This window comes from Chelonoidis abingdonii, chromosome 2 (assembly GCF_003597395.2).
Source record: "Chelonoidis abingdonii isolate Lonesome George chromosome 2, CheloAbing_2.0, whole genome shotgun sequence".
NCBI lineage: Eukaryota > Metazoa > Chordata > Testudines > Testudinidae > Chelonoidis > Chelonoidis abingdonii.
In genome coordinates, this window is record NC_133770.1 from 139,647,244 (window position 1) to 139,667,070 (window position 19,827).

Consider the following 19,827-nt stretch of genomic DNA (forward strand, 5'->3'; position numbering starts at 1 on the left):
TTCTTGCACTCACTCTTATTTCATTTTTTTTATAGATATGTACTTGTTATTGCTTTTCCCCATTCGCTAGTCACTTGCTTTTGCTTGTAAATCTGCAGCAGTGTTGTGACTTTGTTGTCACTTCATGTTACCTTTTTCAGACTTTCTGTTGAGAGCTTTACTTTTTTTAAGAATTCGAAAAACTTCTACGAAATCTAAAATAAGTGATGATAACGTGGGTAAGGCAAGAACTAAGATTGGAGAGAGATGACTGTGAGGGTTTGGACATGTGTCAAGAATGGACCTGGAAAGGATACCGTACACAGTGATACGTACTGAAGCGCAAGGCTGTAGAAATAAAGGAAGACTGAGGATGGGTTAGATCGGGGTCTCAAACTCAAATGACCACGAGGATTAATTACTGCATTGAACCAAGGGCCGCATCACTGACACCCCCCCACCCTCGCTGCCTCTGGCACTGTCCCCATTCCACCCCTTCCATTAGGCCCCACTCCTGCCCCACCTCTTTCCACTCCTTCCCCGAAGTCCCCACCCCAGCGCTGCCCCCAGGGGGTGCAGATAGTGTGCTGGGTCCAGCAGGGGGCTCAGGGCAGAGCGTTGGTGGGTGGGATGCAAGAGGGCGAGGGGTGCGGCAGGTGGCTCAGGGCACGGAGTGTGGGATGCAGTGGGGGTCAGGGCAGGAAGTTGGGGTGCAGGAGGGGTGTGAGATGTGGCAGGGGGCTCAGGGCAGGGAGTTGGGGTGCAGGAGGGATGTGGGATGTGGCAGCGGGCTCAGGGCAGGGGGTTGGGGTGCAGGATTGGTGCGGGGTGTGGCAGGGGGCTCAGGGCAGGGAGTTGGGGTGCAGGAGGAGTTCAGGGTGCAAGCTCCAGCTCGGCGCCGCTTACCTAGAGCAGCTCCGGGATGGCAGTGGCACGCACCAGAGTCAGGGCTGGCTAGCTGCCTGCCTGCGCTGGCCCCCGGCCCTGCGCTGCTCCATTCCAGGAAGCAGCTGGAACCGCGTCCCTGTAGCCTCTGGGGGAGGGGGACGGACTCAGGGTTCCGTGTGTCTGCTATTCTTGCTGCTCCTCCAGGTACCTCCCACGAAGCTCCCATTGGCCGCAGTTCCCTGTTCGCGACCAATGGGAGCTGCAGGGGGCGGTGCCTGAAAGGAGGCAATGCAGGAGCCGTCTGCCTCCTTCCCTCTCCCCTCCTGGCCCGAAGGGGCGTGCTGCCAGTAGCTTCAAACAGCGACACGGGATTTGCAACACCACAGGGGGCAATCCTGCAGGTAGGCAGAGGGACAGGGGGGCAAGGAGCTTGGCAGGCCACATGCAAGAGCCCCGCGGGCTGCATGCGTGTTTGAGACCCCTGGGTTAGATAGAAATGGTGAAGAATGACTTGGAACAAAGAAGTTTAAAGGTTAGTGAAGCTGGTACAAGCAAGAAAGTGGTAAAAAGGCTTCATTCGGCCCCATTGTCACTGCTGAGCTGACAGATGGGAATCGAAGACTAATCCAGGAGAGAAATGGCAGCTTGAGCCGGATGCCATAATATGATGTTACTCTTATGGTTGTTCTTCATAATTCTTCTTTGATTGCTTGTTCACGTCCATACCGCATTAGGTGTGTGTGCACCGCATACATGTCAGAAACTTTTTCCCTTAGTGCCTTCCGTTGGATCGGCAGGGGAGCCCCCTAGAGTGGCGCCTCTATGCTGGTGCACGCATACCCCTGCTGACCCGACCCCCCTCCCCCGCCCTTCTGTTCCTTCTTAGCATCCCTGGTGGCACTGGAACAACTCGCTTGTGAGTTGAAGCAGTTACCAGTAGTTAACAGGTATCTGTAGTTAATAGTTATCAGTAGTTAGCACTTCTTAATAGTAGATAGTTAAGCTTCCTTTGTTTTAGGTGTCTGGAAGTTGTTTCCAGCACCAGCCCTGGGCTGCGGGGCATGCAGCAGTCCCAAGGGTTTAAGGCTTGTGTCAGGTGCTGCAAGCCTATGCTGATCAGTGATCCCCACAACTCGTGTCTCCGCTGTTTGGGGGAATCACACCAGATTGAGCGCTGCAAGATCTGTAAGGCTTTTAAGCCAAGAACCAAGAAAGAGACTTTTGGCTCAAGCAATTACTCATGGAGGCTGCACTGCAGCCTGCGGCCTTGGACCATTCGGCTTTGGCGCCAGAGTCCTTGATGCAGAGTGCCCCGGCATCAGTCCGTGATCCAGCGCCGGTGGGGCACTGTAAGCATACCGCAACAAGAGAGGCCCCGGCACCATTCGACCTCTCCGGCCTGGTCAAAGGGACAGCCTAAAGACAATAGAGGGTGCTCCTCACATAAGAAGGTGGCGTCTTCCAAGGGACTGAGCACTCAGAGGGACAGTGCGGCCCCAGGACATATACTGGCACCAGTGGCTCCAGCGCCGCAGGGCCTGTCGAGCCCTGGGCTAAGTGAGTTGAATGCAGAAGAAGGGCTGGAGGACATCCCAGAACAGCCTTCCACACCAGACACCTTTGAGGTGGCAAAAGACCTCACCGAGCTGTTGGCGGCAAGCCTCCGCCCTAGCAAGGAAAAGCCTCTGGCAACATAACCAAGGGTGCTGTCCACAGGCAAACCGTCAATGGTGCGCCACTCGAGGTCACCAACCCAGCACCGCTGCCGGTCCCGGTTGAGCTCAGCCTCTGTAGACTCCCAGTTACCTTTGACTCAGCGGGACTCAAGGGCACTGGAACCGAGCCAGCATACCGCACCAGCTCTGCCGGCACATCGCTCCCTGGCACCATCACTAAGCCAGCACCAAGGGAACATAAGGCTGCAATCCCCAGTCCCTTGCAGTGATACCAGTCCTGAGAATATTGATACCGATCCTGCTCCTGGTTGGTGAGGAGCCGCTCTCCAGCCTCCCGACAGCACCATGCCACGGCACCGCCTTGGCCTTCGAGGTCGGCATCCTCGGAATCCGAAGTCAACTCGGGCTGCTCCAGCTACGCCCGTAGGGCACCGGGTAGCAGGGAGCCCCAGACCGTATGGCATCCCCAATGGGGCCCGCCAAGACAATAGCCCTTTTGGACACCGTGGGCCTATCAGTAGCAGCAGGGGACCTCCTCCAGAGCTTCGAGGTCCGGCTATTCGGTTCATTGGTCCCGGTCCCCACGCAGGCACCCCACCCCGCCCAAGGAGGCCACAGTGTCCAGGCCACCAGATGCCTCTCTGAAGCAATGGAGAGCAAAAGCAGCACTGAGCCCGGTGCCATCCCGGGGACAATTAACCCAACAGGAGCTGGATGTGCCCCTGGTCTATGAGGAGGGGCAAGAAGGGCAGGTGGAGGAAGCTCAGCAGGCCCTCACTACCTCATCATCCCCAGATGAAGCTGTGGTGGGCACGGCGGTGTTGAGGCCTCCCCCGACTGACCACAAAGCACATCAGGAGCTGCTCCGTAGGGTTGTCCAGAATTGGACCTGGAAGCAATGGAGCAGCAGGATCCTGTGGTGGACATCCCAAGCCCTGAAGACCCCTTCAGAATTGCGCTCCTGCTCATAAAGACAATTCAGTATAACTACAAAATGGTCTGGCAAACCCCAGCCTCCAGTGCACCAACGGCAACGGGAGTGGAGAGGAAGGACTTCGCCCCTACCAAGGGATACCACTTCCTATTTTGTCATTCAGCCCCTTGTTCTATGGTCGTCTCAGCCGTGAATGAAGGGGAGCGTCATGGCCAACAAGCCCTGGTCCCCAAGGCCAAGGAGGCTAAACATTTGGGCTTCTTCAGAAGGAAGGTCATCTCCTCTGGAGGACTCCCATTAAGGATTGCAAACCAGCAGGGGATCCTAAACAGGCACAATTTTAATTCCTGGGCAGCAGTTTCCAAATTTAAAGACTCCTTTCCCCAGGGCTCTCAACCTGAGTTCACGGCCCTCGTGAAAGAGGGAAAGGCAGATGCCAAGACCTCTTTACAGGCCTCTCTGGACTCGGCAGATGCAGCAGCCTGAACAGTCGCCTCAAGTGTGGTGATGAGGCACTCGGTGTGGCTTCAGGCCTTCCGCCAGAGGTCCAGAACACCATCCAGGACCTTCCTTTCAAAGGGTCTGGCCTTTTTTCCGACCAGATGGATGCCAGGCTGCATAGCCTTAAAGACTCCCGGGCAACCCTCAACTCATTAGGAATGCACACCTTGGTGACTCAGAGGAAGCCATTCATGCCCCAACCATCGCAGCAATAGCAGTACCAACCTCGCCCTAGGCAGGAGCCTTATCGCAGAAGGGGAAGAGACAACAGTCGCAGGCAGACTAACACGCGTAATCAAGGCCAGAGCCAGGGCAATCCCCAGCCTGGCAACAAGCAGGGGTTTTGAAGCTGCACTCGAGGACAGCATACCGACCCAGCTCCCGGATACTTCCCCTTGTTTCTTGGACTGCTTGTCCCACTTCTACCAGGTGTGGTCCCGTATAATGTTGGACCGTTGGGTGTTACGCACGACACAAGTGGGTTACATGCTGCAGTTCTCCTTCCCTCCTACCCACCTCCTTTCCCCATCCATTTTCAGGGACCCTTCGCACGAGGAACTCCTTATGCAGGACATACAGTTGCTCCTAGAGGCGGGGACGGTGGGGGAAGTCTCTTGGAAACTAAGGGAGGAAGGGGTTTTACTCTCATTATTTTCTCATCTCAAAAGCAAAGGAGGGACTTCGGCCCATTTTAGACCTTCGCAGTCTCAACAAGTTCTTAGTTAAGGCCTGCTTCCGCATGGTATCCCTGGGCACTATTATCCCATCCCTGGATCTGGGGGATTGATACGCTGCCCTCGACATGAAAGATGCATACTTTCACATCACTATTCACCCCGCTCACTGGCGGTTCCTGCGGTTCACAGGGCGGCGTGCACTCACGTAGTCAAATATGCTCAACTAAACTTCAGGACTTTACAAGCGTGGCTTGCCCAGTTATATCCCCCAGGCAGAGATCCCTAGACCTTGTTATGACAGTTCCTGCCCAGTTGTTGGACTCCCTGCTCTGGTGACTCAGTCAGCTGGTAGTCTGCGAGGGTATCCCCTTCGCCACACCGCAGCCTGCTCTGACGCTGGTGACAGATGCATCAGACCTCACTGGGGAACTCACTTAGGGGACCTAAAGACACAGGGCTTGCGGTACAAGACTGAGATGTCACTCCACATCAGTATGAAGGAGCTCAGGGCGGTTTGTCTAGCCTGCCAAACCTTTCATGCTACGCTGAAAGGTCACAGGGTGACAGTTCTGACAGACAACACCACCGCCATGTTTTATATAAACAAGCAGGGTGGAGTCCACTCCTCTCCCCATTGCCGAGAGGCCCTTCTCCTGTGGGACTTTTGTATATCCTTCTCCATCTATCTCATAACGTCATATCTCGCAGGAGAATGAAACAAGCTAGCGGATAGCCTCAGCAGGTCGTACCGCATGCGCGAGTGGTCGATGAGATTGGACATCTTGTGATCAGTCTTCCAGAAGTGAGGGTTTCCCCAAATGGACCTCTTTGCCACCAAGAGCAACAGCCAATGTCCGCAGTTTTACTCATTCCAGAACCACAGTCCGGGCTCAGTTGCAGATACATTCACGATCCCTTGGAGCGGGAGCATGAGGTATGCCTTTCCTCTGCTCCCGCTCATCCACAGAGTTCTCCTCAAAGTTTGCAGGGACAAGGCGATGATAATTTTGATCACCCCAGCTTGGCCTTGTCAGCACTGGTTTACAACACTGCTAGAGCTGTCAGTGGCCGTCCTGATTGCCCTGTCCCTGCACCGGGATCTCATCATGCAGGATCGCGGGTGCCTGCTCCATCCAGATCTGCAGTCTCTGCATCTCATGGTGTGGAAACTCTCTGGATAAATGCTCTGGAGAGCCAGTGCTCTCTTCTGGTACGGCAGATCCTCCTTGGCAGTAGGAAACGGTCTGCTAGGGTGGCCAACCTAGCTAAGTGGAAAAGATTTTCCTGCTGGTTTGAGCCTAAGCAGATACAGCCACTCCAGGCCACTATTCCAGTCTTCTTAGAATACCTCCTGCACCTCAAGCATCAGGGTCTCTCTCCTTCCTTGATCAGAGTGCATGTAGCTGCCATTTCAGTGTTCCACCCGGGGGAATCCAGATGCTCTGTTTTTTCTAACCCCATGCTGGTACGGTTCCTCAAAAGGCTGGAGAGAGTGTTTCCCTACTCATGCCCACTGGTCGCTCCTTGGAACCTTAATTTGGTCCTTTTCAAGCTCATGGGGCCCCCGTTCAAGCCCCTGGCCTGTTGCTCTCTTCTTCACCTCTCCTGGAAGGCGGCATTCCTGCTGGCCATTACGTCAGCAAGGAGGGTGTCCGAATTGAGGGCCCTAACCTCAGAGTCTCCTTATACAGTTTTTTATAAGGACAAAGTGCAACTTTGGGCACACCCAAAATTCCTCCCTAAAATAGTTTCACAATTTCAAATGGGACAGGACATTTGTTTGCCATTGTTCTTTCCTAAACCACACATGGACCCGAGTCACTGTAGCCTGCACACTCTGGATGTTCGAAGGGCCCGGGCTTTCTATTTGGAACGAACTAAACCTTTCTGCAAGTCAACGCAGTTGTTTGTCGCCATAACTGATAGAATGAAAGGGCTTCCATTCTCGGCGCAAAGTATATTATTGTGGATTGCGGACTGCATCCACGCTTGCTATGAGCTCGCCAAGGTTCCAGCTCCGGCGATCACAGCTCACTCAACTAGGGCACAAGCGTCCTAAACAGTTTTCCTGGCACACGTCCCGATCCAGGAGATCTGTAAAGCAGCCACCTGGTCATCGGTGCACACATTCAAGCCCAGTATGCAGTCAACTAGCAGGCCAGAGATGACTCGGCAGTTGTCAGGGCTGTTCTCCAATCAGTTGCTCCATGATCCCTATCCTCCTCCTATGGTAAGCTTGTGAGTTACCTAATGTGGAATGGATGTGAACAAGCACTCGAAGAAGAAAAAATGGTTACCTACCTTTCGTAATTGTTTTTCTTTGAGATGTGGTGTTCACATCCGTTACACTTCCCACCCTCCTTTCCCTCTGTTGGAGTCTCTGGCACGAAGGAATTGAAGCAGGGTCGGGTTGGCAGAGGTATATATGCACCAGCATAGAGGCACCACTCTAGGGGGCTCCCCTGCTGACCCGATGGGAGCAGCTAAGGGAAAAAGTTTCCGACATCCGTGAACGTGGCATGCACTCACCTAATGTGGAATGGACGTGAACAACACATCTCGAAGAACAACAGTTAAGAAAGATAGGTAACCGTTTTTTCTGCGGTATCTGTTTGCACCAAAAAGAGAGACTGAAGTGCTGTAAAGTATTTAGGTGGACTCAGTGGAGGCAATAGTGAACAATGTGGAATGTAGAGGAAGAAAGTGGGGAAGAGGGGATTTACAAAAGACAGACTTGCCTGTGATTCACAACTCAGGAATTCTGACAAATCAACCCAGATGTGTTGGAATGTTGCCTCTGTGCCTCTAGATGCTATTTAACTTCTTGCTACACAACTTCTGTCTTTTCAGGCATTTACATCTTTCCCCTCTGGATAAGTTTTGCTGTTGTACCTCTGCAGTGTAACAGTCATTTCTGTGGAATCTGGTTTTTTTACCTATTCCCTAAAGGCTTGGTTATGTAGCTGTTAATTTTTGTTAAAGTTAAATGTCATGTTATAGGGTATGTCTGCACTACAGAGCCTATATCAACATAGTTATGCCAGCATGGCCCCCTAGTGTAGGCATGGCCTACGCTGACAGGAATGTTTTGTCAGTATGGGAACACCACCTCTCCGAACAATGCTAGCTGTGTCAAGAGGACACCTCTTCCATCAACAAAGCTGTGTCTATCCAGGGGTTTTGTTGGCATAGCTATGTCAGTCGGGCTGGGGGTTTTCATATTCCTGACTGGCATAGCTATGCTGAGGTAACTCACAAGTATGGACCAAGCCCTAATCTAGTCAACTTTTAAACATATGCAAGCAGGAGAAGTGGAAATGAGTATTCAGTATATCCAGACATGATTAGCTCTTCATTTGCAACATATACAATTTAAACTACTGGGGCAAGTTTAAGGCAAACGTCTCCTATTTGAGTGTCTGGTATTTTCAGGATAAAATTAGGATGCATAAGAAAAGTATGAGAGAAATGATTCCTTTGTTGGCTTATGTTTTTGTTCTGGGTTCCTTCTCAGAGGAGCACTGCTTTCTCAATTCAGTGGCATGTTGCTTGTTCTCAAATCAGGGTGTGGAATGCAGAGATGACTCCACAAAACAGATGGAAGATAAAAATGTGCTAAGCCAAAAAATCCTTCTTGCTACATTGGCATGAGCATTGTACATTTATTAGAAATCGGGATTATAATTATGCACGGTATTTTAAGTGTAATTTTCTGGTGTGCATTTCAGTTGAATAAAAAGCTTATTTTATATGCTTTTTTCCACAGTCCCCATTTTCTTTGCCCTTTCCATATTTTGATTTGCATTCAATTGCTCCTCTCACTGATTTGGGAGATTTAGAAAAATGTTGCCCCTGTATTTTTAGGCCACCGCTTTCTTATAAATGGGTCTCACCTCTGGGGTAAGTGGCTCAAGTTCTGGTGCTCAGGGTTTGCAGTTAGCATTTGCTAAAAATTACAGCACAGCAGCATGTGAGATATTACACACTAGGTATGTTTTTCTACTAGGTATGAGAACCACCATATCTTTGTCTTTGCAAAGTAAGCACATAAGAACTACCAAGTTTGAAGACTGAATTGGAAAGTAACAGTCTGTATCTCAGTGGGATGGTTTGTCCAGTGCACGTGCCAAAGTACTGCAAACTAAAATTCAGATACGGAAGAGAAATTACTAAACATATGTTCATAGTCTTATGTTAATACTAGTACAACCTATTACTGGTCTGAATGGTTTTTTCGGGGAAATAGATCTTGTGGCTGGACAGCATGAATAATAAAAAACTTGTTTACAAGAGTAGTGGTTTAGTTTGAGGTCTGTATGCAGAAATCAGTGGCAAGCTCCACTAGTGATTTCCCAAGGTGTGGTTTAGCACTAGGGTGTGAGTAAAACAACTTTTGGGGTTGGGATACAAATATCCGTTTGAAAGATGAGTGCTGTATGCATAGATGTCTATGCACTCATCATTCTTCCATATGCTGCTATGCAAATACATAATTAAATGGATCCCTCGTCATCCATGATAGGAGGACAATGGTGTAATGGCCATACCAAGTGTTTGTAGCAGTGCCAAAGTGCAGCAAACAAATCGTCTCAATAACTGGAGTAAAGTGTAGAAATACAGATCAGAGGTGAACACAGATTGTAGAGGACGGTGAGTTTTAAAACACTTATTTTTGGCATTTTACACGTAACACTTGTGAATATCCTGTCAAGTTAATTCTTAAAAAGGGAAAGCCTTTGCGCTGTATTTGGTATGTGCTTTTTAGAACAGCTTAGTCAATTCCTTTCTCTCCCTCCCTTCACTTCAATACAGATTTATCACCTTTTCCATTGCAAACTGATGTGCATTCAGGCCAAAATTCGGGAATGCGGGGAGGGAGGGAATACCGTGAGCTAAACGCAATGCAGAAAACCCCTGCTGTCCCAAACTTTGAAATGTAGGACTATAATTGGGGGGGGGAGGGGGGAATTATGGTGGAAGAAGTGAGAAGAACACTTAAGGCTTGTCTGAACAGTGTGGTAGTCCGCACTAGAGGGGTGTAAATTCTAGTGTGCACTAATGTGTTATGCACTAACTGGTGCTTGTGGACCCACTAAAAACTCCCTAGTGCATGTTAATGTAGTTCTGTTGAAACGTGTTTTCAAAAAATTTACACAAAATATTGAAATAATAAAGTTGCTTAAATATGGTCAAATAGTATGTTCCCCTGTTTTTAATATTCATCTCTGTGCACTTTTTGATTTTAAAATCCTATTTCTAAAAGGGGCTTAGATATTTAGAATCTTAAGTCTCACAGAGAGGCCATGGGACTTAAGATCCTGAAATGCTTAACTTACTTTGGCATAGGCTCCTAAGTTACCTATGTCCTTTTAAAAAATTACAAATTGAAAGGACACTTATCGGATACTAGCTCTGAAAGAAGAAGCCTTTACAAATACAGAAGATCTATGGGAATGTTTCTATAACCCTTTAAAATTCCTGTGGAAATAGCTCTTTAAACAAACACTCTACAATGTTTGTTACACAGATATTATAGTGCTGTGCGGACGGCCAAGACCATGCAAGGTAAACTGACAGTTTTTTAAATGGGTATTGTATTAGCGTTTGTGGCATTCAGGCCAGGCCAGGGAGTCATCGGTTATTTTTTTTTTAAAAAAAGCTGTTTAATTTCTAAGGTAAAACTATGCAAATTGTAATGAAATTACAAGGAGATGGAAAGAAATTCCAAATAGTTCTGAAAAATTGCTTGAATATCATAGCATAGGTTAATGACCTGTCATTTTTCTCCCCTTTCACAAAATAACTTAAGAGCGGTTCTTCTGTGGTGTCTTACATAATTGCAGCCTTTCAGTGGCTGTACAGTGTCAGCAATAGCTGAGAGGTTAGGTCAATCATGGAAATATTTAGATTGCCAGGATATTGCAGTGAATAACCTTGTTTAAAAATACTAATAACCATCTTCAAATACTAATCATATGCTCTGAAGATTTTAGGAAAGAAATTGCACAGGAGATGTGCTTGTTTTAGCAGATGTTTCTGAGACCTTATTATATTTATGTATGGAGAAATTTTAAGTTGGTGTAACGTTCATCTGCCAAAGATCCAGGAGCTGCAGCGTTGTGTGTGAGCTCCAAGGCTGATAAGGTGTTATAGCAGAGAAGTGCAGTTGAAGAGGATTGTATTGAGATTGTACTCTTATCTACTTGTACAGTAATTCCTAGAGAAAGCTATTGAATTAAAATAATTCATGCAGGCAGGCAGTGCAGAGCCAGCTCAGCATTAGTAAGCCTCAACTCACCCTGCCAGGACCTCTTTAGCCCAGTAACCAAGTCCTCTGAAACATGGTTCTCTGTGGATTAGGAACAGAGAATTGGGATGCTTCACAGGCACAGGCTAGCTCTTGGCTGGTTTAGGACACAAATTCAGAGGGGTCATCAGCTGACCAGTGGGCTGGGTAACAGACGCCCATAGGGGAGCATGGCCAACACTTCTGAAAATCAGACTCCTTAGTTACCTAGCGTGGAAAAAATTGTCTCGAGGATTAAGAATATTGGAATCAGCTATCACAGTCACGTGTATTCCAGGGGAAAAATATTTTACAAATAGGACTATTAGGTTAGGCCAGGGCTTGGCAGCCTTTGGCACGCGACCAATTAAGGAAAGCCCCTGGCAGACCGGGCCGGTTTGTTTACTTGCAGTGTCTACAGGTTCAGCTGATCATAGCTCCCACTGGCCACAGTTTGTTGTTCCAGGCCAATGGGGGCTGTGGGATGCAGCGGCCAGCACATCCCTCAGCCCGCACCGCTTCCTGCAACCCCCATTGCTGTGGAGCGGCGGACCACGACCAGTGGGAGCCGCAATCGGCTGAACCAGCAGATGCGGCAAGTAAACGAACTGGCCCGGCTACCAGTGGATTTCCCTGACAGGCCGCGTGCCAAAGGTTGCCAATCCCTGGGTTAGGCTGTTTATTTTGGGAATAGAACCTGGGCAAATTTTTCAAAAGTGCCTAAGTCCTATTCTCAGAAGTGACAGGATCCTAACTCCCTTTTCACTTTGAATGAGACTTGGACTCCTAAGTGAAAATGGAAAGAATCATCCCGTGTAACTACTGTATTGTGTTCTGTTGGACTTGATAAAGTTTGCTTATGTCTGAAGACTTTGTAAGCATTATTGGTTGAATTGCTTGGGTTCAAGGAGCCCACTACACATTCGGTCCATTTGGTTTGGTTTACCAAAGTTTGAACTTTGTTCTTTAAATTAATAGTCAGTGTTGTCTATAAATGACTATAGTCATAAGGAACAGATAATGAGCCAGCCTGTGCTGTTTTGTATCTTATTCCTATTGTAAATGATAGGGTTGCACATGTGTCGGAGGAATATGAGTTTGACCCAGTCTCAGTAACTGTGCAGCTATGTGAAAACTGAGTTGTTGGCGTTACTTTACAATATACCTAAGGTAATACATAGATAATGAAATTAAAACACTATTGTTGGAGTATTGTAGTTTTTAAATTATAATTGTAGTAAAGCTGTGTGTTTGGTTTTTTTAAAAATCCAAAATTGTAATTTTTCATTATTTTTCATACAAGTATTTTGTCAAATTAATTTTTCATTGGATATTAGTGAAACTTTTTTGTCTGACAACAACATTATAGGCAAGGGTCTTAGAATATATGCTTAAATGTAAAATCAAAACCTTAATTTTGCATAAGGTATTGCAGCATTACTAGCATATTGTAAATAACCTCAACTATACGTACAATATAATGGGGGCTAATTTAGCTACAACAAATCAGGAAAAAGATCTTGGCGTCATCGTGGATAGTTCTCTGAAGATGTCCAGGCAGTGTGCAGAGGTGGTCAAAAAAGCAAACAGGATGTTAGGAATCATTAAAAAGGGGATAGATAATAAGACAGGGAATATATTATTGCCCTTATATAAATCGATGGTATGCCCACATCTTGAATCCTGCTTTCAGATGTGGTTGCCTCATCTCAAAAAAGATATACTGGCACTAGAAAAGGTTCAGAGAAGGGGAACTAAAATGATTAGGGGGTTGGAGAGGGTCCCATATGAGGAGAGATTAAAGAGGCTAGGACTCTTCAGCTTGGAAAAGAGGAGAGTAAGGGGGGATATGATAGAGGTATTATAAAATTATGAGTGATGTTGAGGAAAGTAATAAGGGAAAGTTATTTACTTGTCCCATAGTGAAGAGAAACTAGGGGTCACCAAATGAAAATTAATAGGCCAGCAGGTTATCAAACAAATAAGGAAGTTCTTCTTCACCACAGCGCACAGTCAACTTGTGAATCCTTACTCTGAAGAGGTTGTGAAGGGCTAGGACTATACAGCTGGTTTAAAAGAGAACTGGAATTAAATTCATGGAGAGTTAAGTCCATTAATGGCTATTAGCCAGGATGAGTGTAAGGATGGTGTCCCTAGACTCGGGTCTGTCAGAGGGTGAGATGGATGGCAGGAGAGAGATCACTTGATCATTACCTGTTAGGTTCACTCCCTCTGGGGCACCTGGCATTGGCCACTGTCGGTAGACAGGATACTGGGCTAGATGGACCTTTGGTCTGACGCATTACGGCCATTCTTATGTTCTTATGTCTTGAAATTAAGCAAAATTTGCTTCCTAATGTCATCAGTTTTCAACAGCATTATAGTTCAGAGTCATATTCAGGGTTTTAGAGAAAATCACAGGTAATGTTCATACTGTATATGAAAGCAACTGTTCAAAGATAATTGGAGTAAGATCTTAATTCTTTCTTGAGGGAACTCAAATAGGAATTATTTTTCCCTTTGGAAATAGTAAATAAAATCAAATTATTAAAAAAAAAAAATAACTCACCAGATTTCATGAACATATGAAGTTCAGACACAAAAATTTGAGAGGTCATGATAAACAACAGAGAGAATGATCTGGGTAAACAAGATACTTGCAAGTTGTTTTATGCATCACACTAAGTGTCTCATGTACTAACAAGAAAAAGTACTCACAGGAGTATTCACACCAGAAGTGAGTTCTCAGCCTCTTTGAACAGTATTTTGGTCATTTGTACAATAGATGTCTGGTAGCTGCAAATGTTAGTGGATAATATGTGAAGAGAGACTCATGTTTAAGAGCTTGGCTCATTCAGTCAGGGAACAGAATGCCATATCATCCAAGGCTATGGCTACACTGCAGCTTAAGTTGAAATAAATTATGTTGCTCAGGGCTGTGAATTAGCCCCCACTCCCTCCCGAGCGACGTAACTTTTGCAGCCTTAAGCACTGATGCAGACAGCAGTATGTCAGGCCGACATAGCTACTGCCACTCATGGGGGCTGGAGTAATTAAGCTGATGGGAGAACTCCCTTCCACAGGCTTAAAGCAGGTACGCCAGAAAGCTTACAGTGGCGCAGCTGCATCAGTGCAGCTGTGCTACTGTAAGCCCTCCAGTATAGCCATAGCCTAAGTAATCAATAATACTATGCAATAGTAAATACTCAGTGATTTGTTATTTACAAGTTAAAGTGTGTTGTGAAAATTAATTGCAAAAAGACGTATAAACATGTTTGCTGAAAAAGTACAAGATGGAAAGGTGGAAGTTTATAGGATAAATTAGTTGTAATGAATAATTCAGCCAGTTGGCGTTGCAAGTTATATGCTCTGTCTGGATTTACTATGGTTCTGTACTTGAGTAAGTGGACAGCATAATTGCCGTAGCTAAATAGGTGACATACTGAGAGCGGATAAATATTTTCCATAGGACGCTGAGATTGTGTTCTGCACTGAGGCTAGGAAAAGTAGAAAATTCAGTTTATTTTCGATGTACTCCTTTGACTGCTATTGTTGATTTTCATGACCACTGCTCAGTGCCATGTACCTTTTATGTATGTGTCACTCAGCAGTGTAAATTTAGCTGTTGAGATACATCTCCCTTCCTTCCTTCCTTCACTCAAGCAGTGTTACCATAGCATTTTCCTCCCAGTGACTACCTCACAGAGCTGCAGATGGGGCTGACTCTGAATTCAGTGCTGGTGGCTCTGATACAATGTAGTAGGAGAATGGGAAAGAGGTAACATAGCAGCATGGATAAAACTCCACTTGTTTTTCCGGCAAGAGAACACCTTCTGTCTGTCATGGGTTCATCAATTTTTGTTTAACATTGAGAACTGAATTTTGTATAAACAGAAGCAAATCTCGTGGGCTTTCTCATCTGTTTGCTTCTCCCAAGGAGATTGATACAAGGTAGTGTCTGCCTGATACCAGTGTTCACTTCTTTTCTCTTGTAGCTATGGACATGGCTCGAGGAGTTACAGAAAGAGCTGCTCGATGATGTCTATGCAGAGTCTGTGGAGGCTGTACAAGACTTGATCAAACGCTTTGGCCAGCAGCAACAGACCACTTTACAGGTTACAGTCAATGTCATCAAGGAAGGGGAGGATCTTATACAGCAACTAAGGTAATGCTTTTTTTTTTTTTTTTTTAAGAGAAGTTGGTGTTAAATCTCTTCAACATTATGTTTTAAAGCATTGGGAACATTTCTCCTTAAGCCTCTTCCTGCATATACTTCCCCCATATAATGGATCATTACTCTCTTGATTTTTTTTGTAAGGGGAAGGGCGAGTATAATCAGCAGTACTATTAGATATATTTCATTCTGTGCAGCTCTTATCTAACCCTTTGTTTACAGGAAGTTAGGCTCACAAACATTACCTTCGCATAAAGGAGAGTTAGCCTCCATAAATTATCTCTATGTGACATGAGTCAGGGGGTATCAGGCAGAGGCACCGTGTGGCATGACAGATTTAAGAATCACTGAACTCTGAGCAGCAGCCCTCTCTAAAGAGACTGTTTGTTTTAAACTGACGCTTGAAGTTCTTTTGAATGTTAGCACGTGACGTGATTGTTTTTTTTCCCCTGTAGAGGCAATGTGAACGTGTGGTCCTGTCCATTACTGGTAGCTTAAATAAATCCTTGGGCACTTTCTGTATTCTGCAGAAGTGGGTGTTACCTCATCTGTGGTGGTGGTGGGTTTTTTTCCTCTTTTTCTTTTTTGGCTTTATGCTCAAGTAAAATCGAATCATGTAATTCAGAATACAACGAAGTATGTAGTCATCATGTCTCATTTCCTCTTCAAAATGAAAAGTTTTAATCTTGACACAAATAGAATGTAGATTGAATATCGGAGGGGGCGGATTTGTCCTAGGCCCCCACGAGAATCTCTGAGGCTCCTCCTCGCCTTCCCCCATCCACCGGCGCCTTAGCACACCGTGTCGAGGAGTGGCCCTGGGCAGAGCTAAAGCAGCATGGCTCCAGCGGGGCCTGAGCTCCTGCCGCTCAGAGCCGCGTGGTAAGGGGCCGAGGCTGCAAGCTGTGGCTGTGTGGCGGGAGCTCAGGTCCTGCTGGAGCCATGCCGCTTTAGCTCTGTCCAGGACAGCTCCTGGATGTGGTGCACTGAGGCTCTGAGAACGGGGGGAGATGGTGGTAAGCGGCATGGAAAGGGGGCAGGGGGTTGGATAAGGGGAAGGGAGTCCCAGAGACAGTCAGGGGACAGAGGTTCAGGGGGGGCAGTCAGGGAACAGGGGGTTGGATCGTGGGCATTCCGGGGGTCTGCCAGGACTCAGCGGGGGGGAGGATAGGGGTCAGGGCAGTCAGGGGACAGGGAGCAGGAGGGGTTGGAGGGGTGGGGTCCTGAGGTGATGGTTGAGAGGGTAGCTTCATTTAAAATTAGCCACTTTAGATTAACAGTGATAGAGGCAAGAGAGCCATGGGGGAGCGATCACATGAGAAGATCAATATCCATCCTATACCACCTACCTTCTTCCCAACGCTACCAAGGGAGACCCCCCCCCCCCACTCCCTTGCATTCCCCAGAGGCTCAGTCGTTCTCAAACTTTTGTACTGGTGACTCCTTTCACATAGCAAACCTATGTGCGACCCTCCCCCCTTATAAATTAAAAACACTTTTAAATATATTTAACACTGTTATAAATGCTGGAGGCAAAGCGGGGTTTGAGGCGGAGGCTGACAGCTCGCAACCCCTAGTAATAACCTCGTGACCCCCTGACAAGATACTGGGCTGGATGGACCTTTGGTCTGACCCAGTATGGCCATTCGTATGTTCTAACCTAAATGAACCCAAAGTTATGGAGACAGATATGAGTCAAGGAAGCCAGCAGAGTATCGGAAACCTGGAAGAATCTCTGACTGGATGCGCTCAGACGTTTGGTCACAAGCTGAGGTGGTTCAAAAGTTTTGGATTTTTTTTAAGCAGAATTTTTTTTATTGTTTCTTTAAACAATCAGGTTTTGACGGAAAATATTTATCCAACCCTTTTAATGAGCTTTAGTCCCTTTTAACACTAGCTGATGCTGAGAACTGGGTTTGTCCCGAGATGCAGAAGGTTTCTTAATTTTTATTTTTCCCAGGGCGGCAAGTGGGGCAATTTGCCCTGGGCCCCACTGGGGCCCCCACAAGAATATAGTATTCTATAGTATTGCAACTTTTTTTATGGAAGGGGCCCCCAAAATTGCTTTGCCTCAGGCCCCCGAATCCTCTGGGCAGCCCTGCTGAATACATGTATTAAACAAGAATATGCCTATATGTTGAATACTGAGGCAGAAAAAGAAATCAATCTAGTATCCTGATGCTTTATTCAATTACTACAGCATAATTTTAATAATTTATCGAAGGACCTTATGTGCTGAAACAAGGCCAGCTTCCTCCTAGTGGTGTTCATATAATGATTTTAGTTAGAGCTTTGTCATGTACGTTTAACAGTTGATTGTATGTAATCCAATTCCTGTTGCTTTTTTTCATAATACCCCTTTTCCTTCCTTTCCACTTTCAATAGGGATTCTGCCATTTCTAGTAACAAGACCCCTCACAACAGTTCTATCAATCACATAGAGACAGTACTGCAGCAGCTGGATGAGGCCCAGTCTCAGATGGAGGAGCTTTTTCAGGAACGCAAGATCAAGCTTGAACTCTTCCTGCAGCTACGCATATTTGAGAGAGATGCAATAGATGTGAGTCTCTGTTTTGTGCATAACATTAATTAAATTTGTTTTAGCCCTATGGGAAGATTCATACTAAAAAGGATGTATTTTGAATCAGGCATATGAAATAATGATTTCACTGGTTTAGTTGTTACCTGAATGGTCTGACGGATTTGCTTTCCTCCAAAATATGGGAGTGGCATGGCCTGAGTGTAGAACTGAAAGCTAAACACTCTTTCATTCTAATTCGAGCTCTGATAAACACACTTTGTGGCCACTGGCAAATTACTTAATCTTGCTGCTACAGTTAATCCGTGTGTAAAATGGGGCATTAAGCTATCGAATTGACTTTTTCACAGGGGTGTAGAGGATGAAATCATTGTAAAGAGCTTGAGTATGAAAAAACACTGTGTTAATGCTATTCAGTAGTAGTTATAACCGTCCTTTCTTCCTCTTCTGCACATCAGATTCTCAGTTGCAGATATATTAAACCTCAAGAGTGCTTCTGAATGGCTGTTTTTGCTGCTCTTGGAAAGCTATAGCTGCTGCAATTAAAACAAACAAAAAGCTATAAAAATATAGCTTTTTGGCTATATGTATTTTAAGTAACTTTACATATCAGATTAATCCACAGAAGAATCTAGATTCCCCATATGTTAGTAAAATGGCCTTTCAAAGATGCTGCTGGGTTAATCATGGATCCTGTAAAAAAATAAAACAACTCAAGCCGTTAACTACTGTTTGATACTATAAATGCGCACAAAAATTCTCAGAAACTTAATGCAGAATTAAGGCTGACCAGTGGTGCCTGAATGTGGAGGGTGGCTAAATTAAACCTATGAAAACAAAGAATTGAAGAGTTAAGGTTCATGCCAACCTCCACAGTGGAATCTTAACTCTGCCCTATCTATGGAGCTGGCAGTAGCCATGAGAAATGACTAGAAAAGTGCTGCAAAGGTTAACGAACTACTGAGATGTGGTAGTTTCTCAGTCTCTTCATGTCTTCAAATCAAGAATCTTATTGGAAGATACTTTAGTCAGACCAAAACTGTTTGGCCCAATGCAAGAGTAACTGGGTGAAATTCTCCGGCCTGCGTTATACTTTGTTGTTAAATATCTGTGTATCTATTATAGAAGATATGAGGGAAAACTAAGAACATGCTAATATTTGCATTGTGCTCCACACACCTGAATTCCACTATTTATCTGCATGCGTTCTACCTATAGTCATTGTGCTAGATGTTTCTGTTCTGAATGGTGGAGCGATTTGTTGGGGCAGCTTGTCAGATCTGTGATGAGTAGAGAGGTGCTTGTGTACCTCGAGGAATCAAATATGCCTCATTTCAGCACTGAGTTTGGTAGCATGTCAATAGAGGTGCACAAAGGTGTCTGTCTGACATAGGGACTGACATACCTCACTGGTCTCAAGGGCTTACTGAGGGTTACATGAAGGCAAAGTCTCAGAAGGAATCTTCAGGGCAAGAGTGAAGGGTGGTTTATGTGGAGTAGGCTCAGTGTTTGAGTATAGGCCGGGTACAGGCAGTTTCTGTTTGCTACATCTGACTTAAACCTGAGTTTTGCCTTAGCTAAGGAAAGGTGTTACACTTCATCCTAGAGTGCTAATGTGCACTGTTGCCAAAGAGTTGTGCAGTATCTATAAAGGCAGAGTATCCTCAGAGAGGAAACAGTCACAGTTGTGTTGGAAGAGTGGTGTGGACCTTAACTTTGCATTTCCTGGTTTTCACCAGGTTTAGCCACTCTCCACCTTCCGGAAAGGTACAAGGCACACCAGGCAGCCGTAACTTTCTGTTAATGACATTTTCAGCATTTAATTACCTTTGTTTAAAAAAAAAAAAAAAATTCACAGCACCTCTGTGACGGGGCGTGCCTCACCATTGCGGCGCCTCCTGCTGGCTGTCTAGGAAATGAGCACGGTCACCTCTATTCCTGAATCCACATGACTCCCAGGACCACGGCGTCCTCTTCAGTGAAACTGCCCTCCAGCTGTGCCACACATTCTATCCCCCCTTCGGGGGGAACCTGCAGTCTACTGTCCAGCCACTTCCTTCAGTGCAAACTGCAGTCCGTGGGCTAGCCCCTTCCTTCAGTGGCTCCAGCACCCTCCTTGCCCTCAGTCTGTAGATCCCTGCAGCCTGCCAGGAGCTGCCTGTAGCTCCCTGGG

At 46.3% G+C, this 19,827-nt stretch overlaps 1 protein-coding gene across 3 annotated transcripts in view; it reads left to right on the forward strand.

Annotated features, from left to right (window-relative positions):
- Nucleotides 1-19,827, forward strand: part of TRIO (trio Rho guanine nucleotide exchange factor) — a 457,553-nt gene that overhangs the window by 235,815 nt on the left and 201,911 nt on the right. For all 3 annotated transcript variants that reach the window (XM_075062688.1, XM_075062687.1, XM_075062686.1), the window contains exons 12-13: nucleotides 14,937-15,106; nucleotides 17,501-17,675. In XM_075062688.1, coding sequence (XP_074918789.1) covers nucleotides 14,937-15,106; nucleotides 17,501-17,675 — 345 coding nt within the window. The remainder of the gene's footprint in view (nucleotides 1-14,936; nucleotides 15,107-17,500; nucleotides 17,676-19,827) is intronic.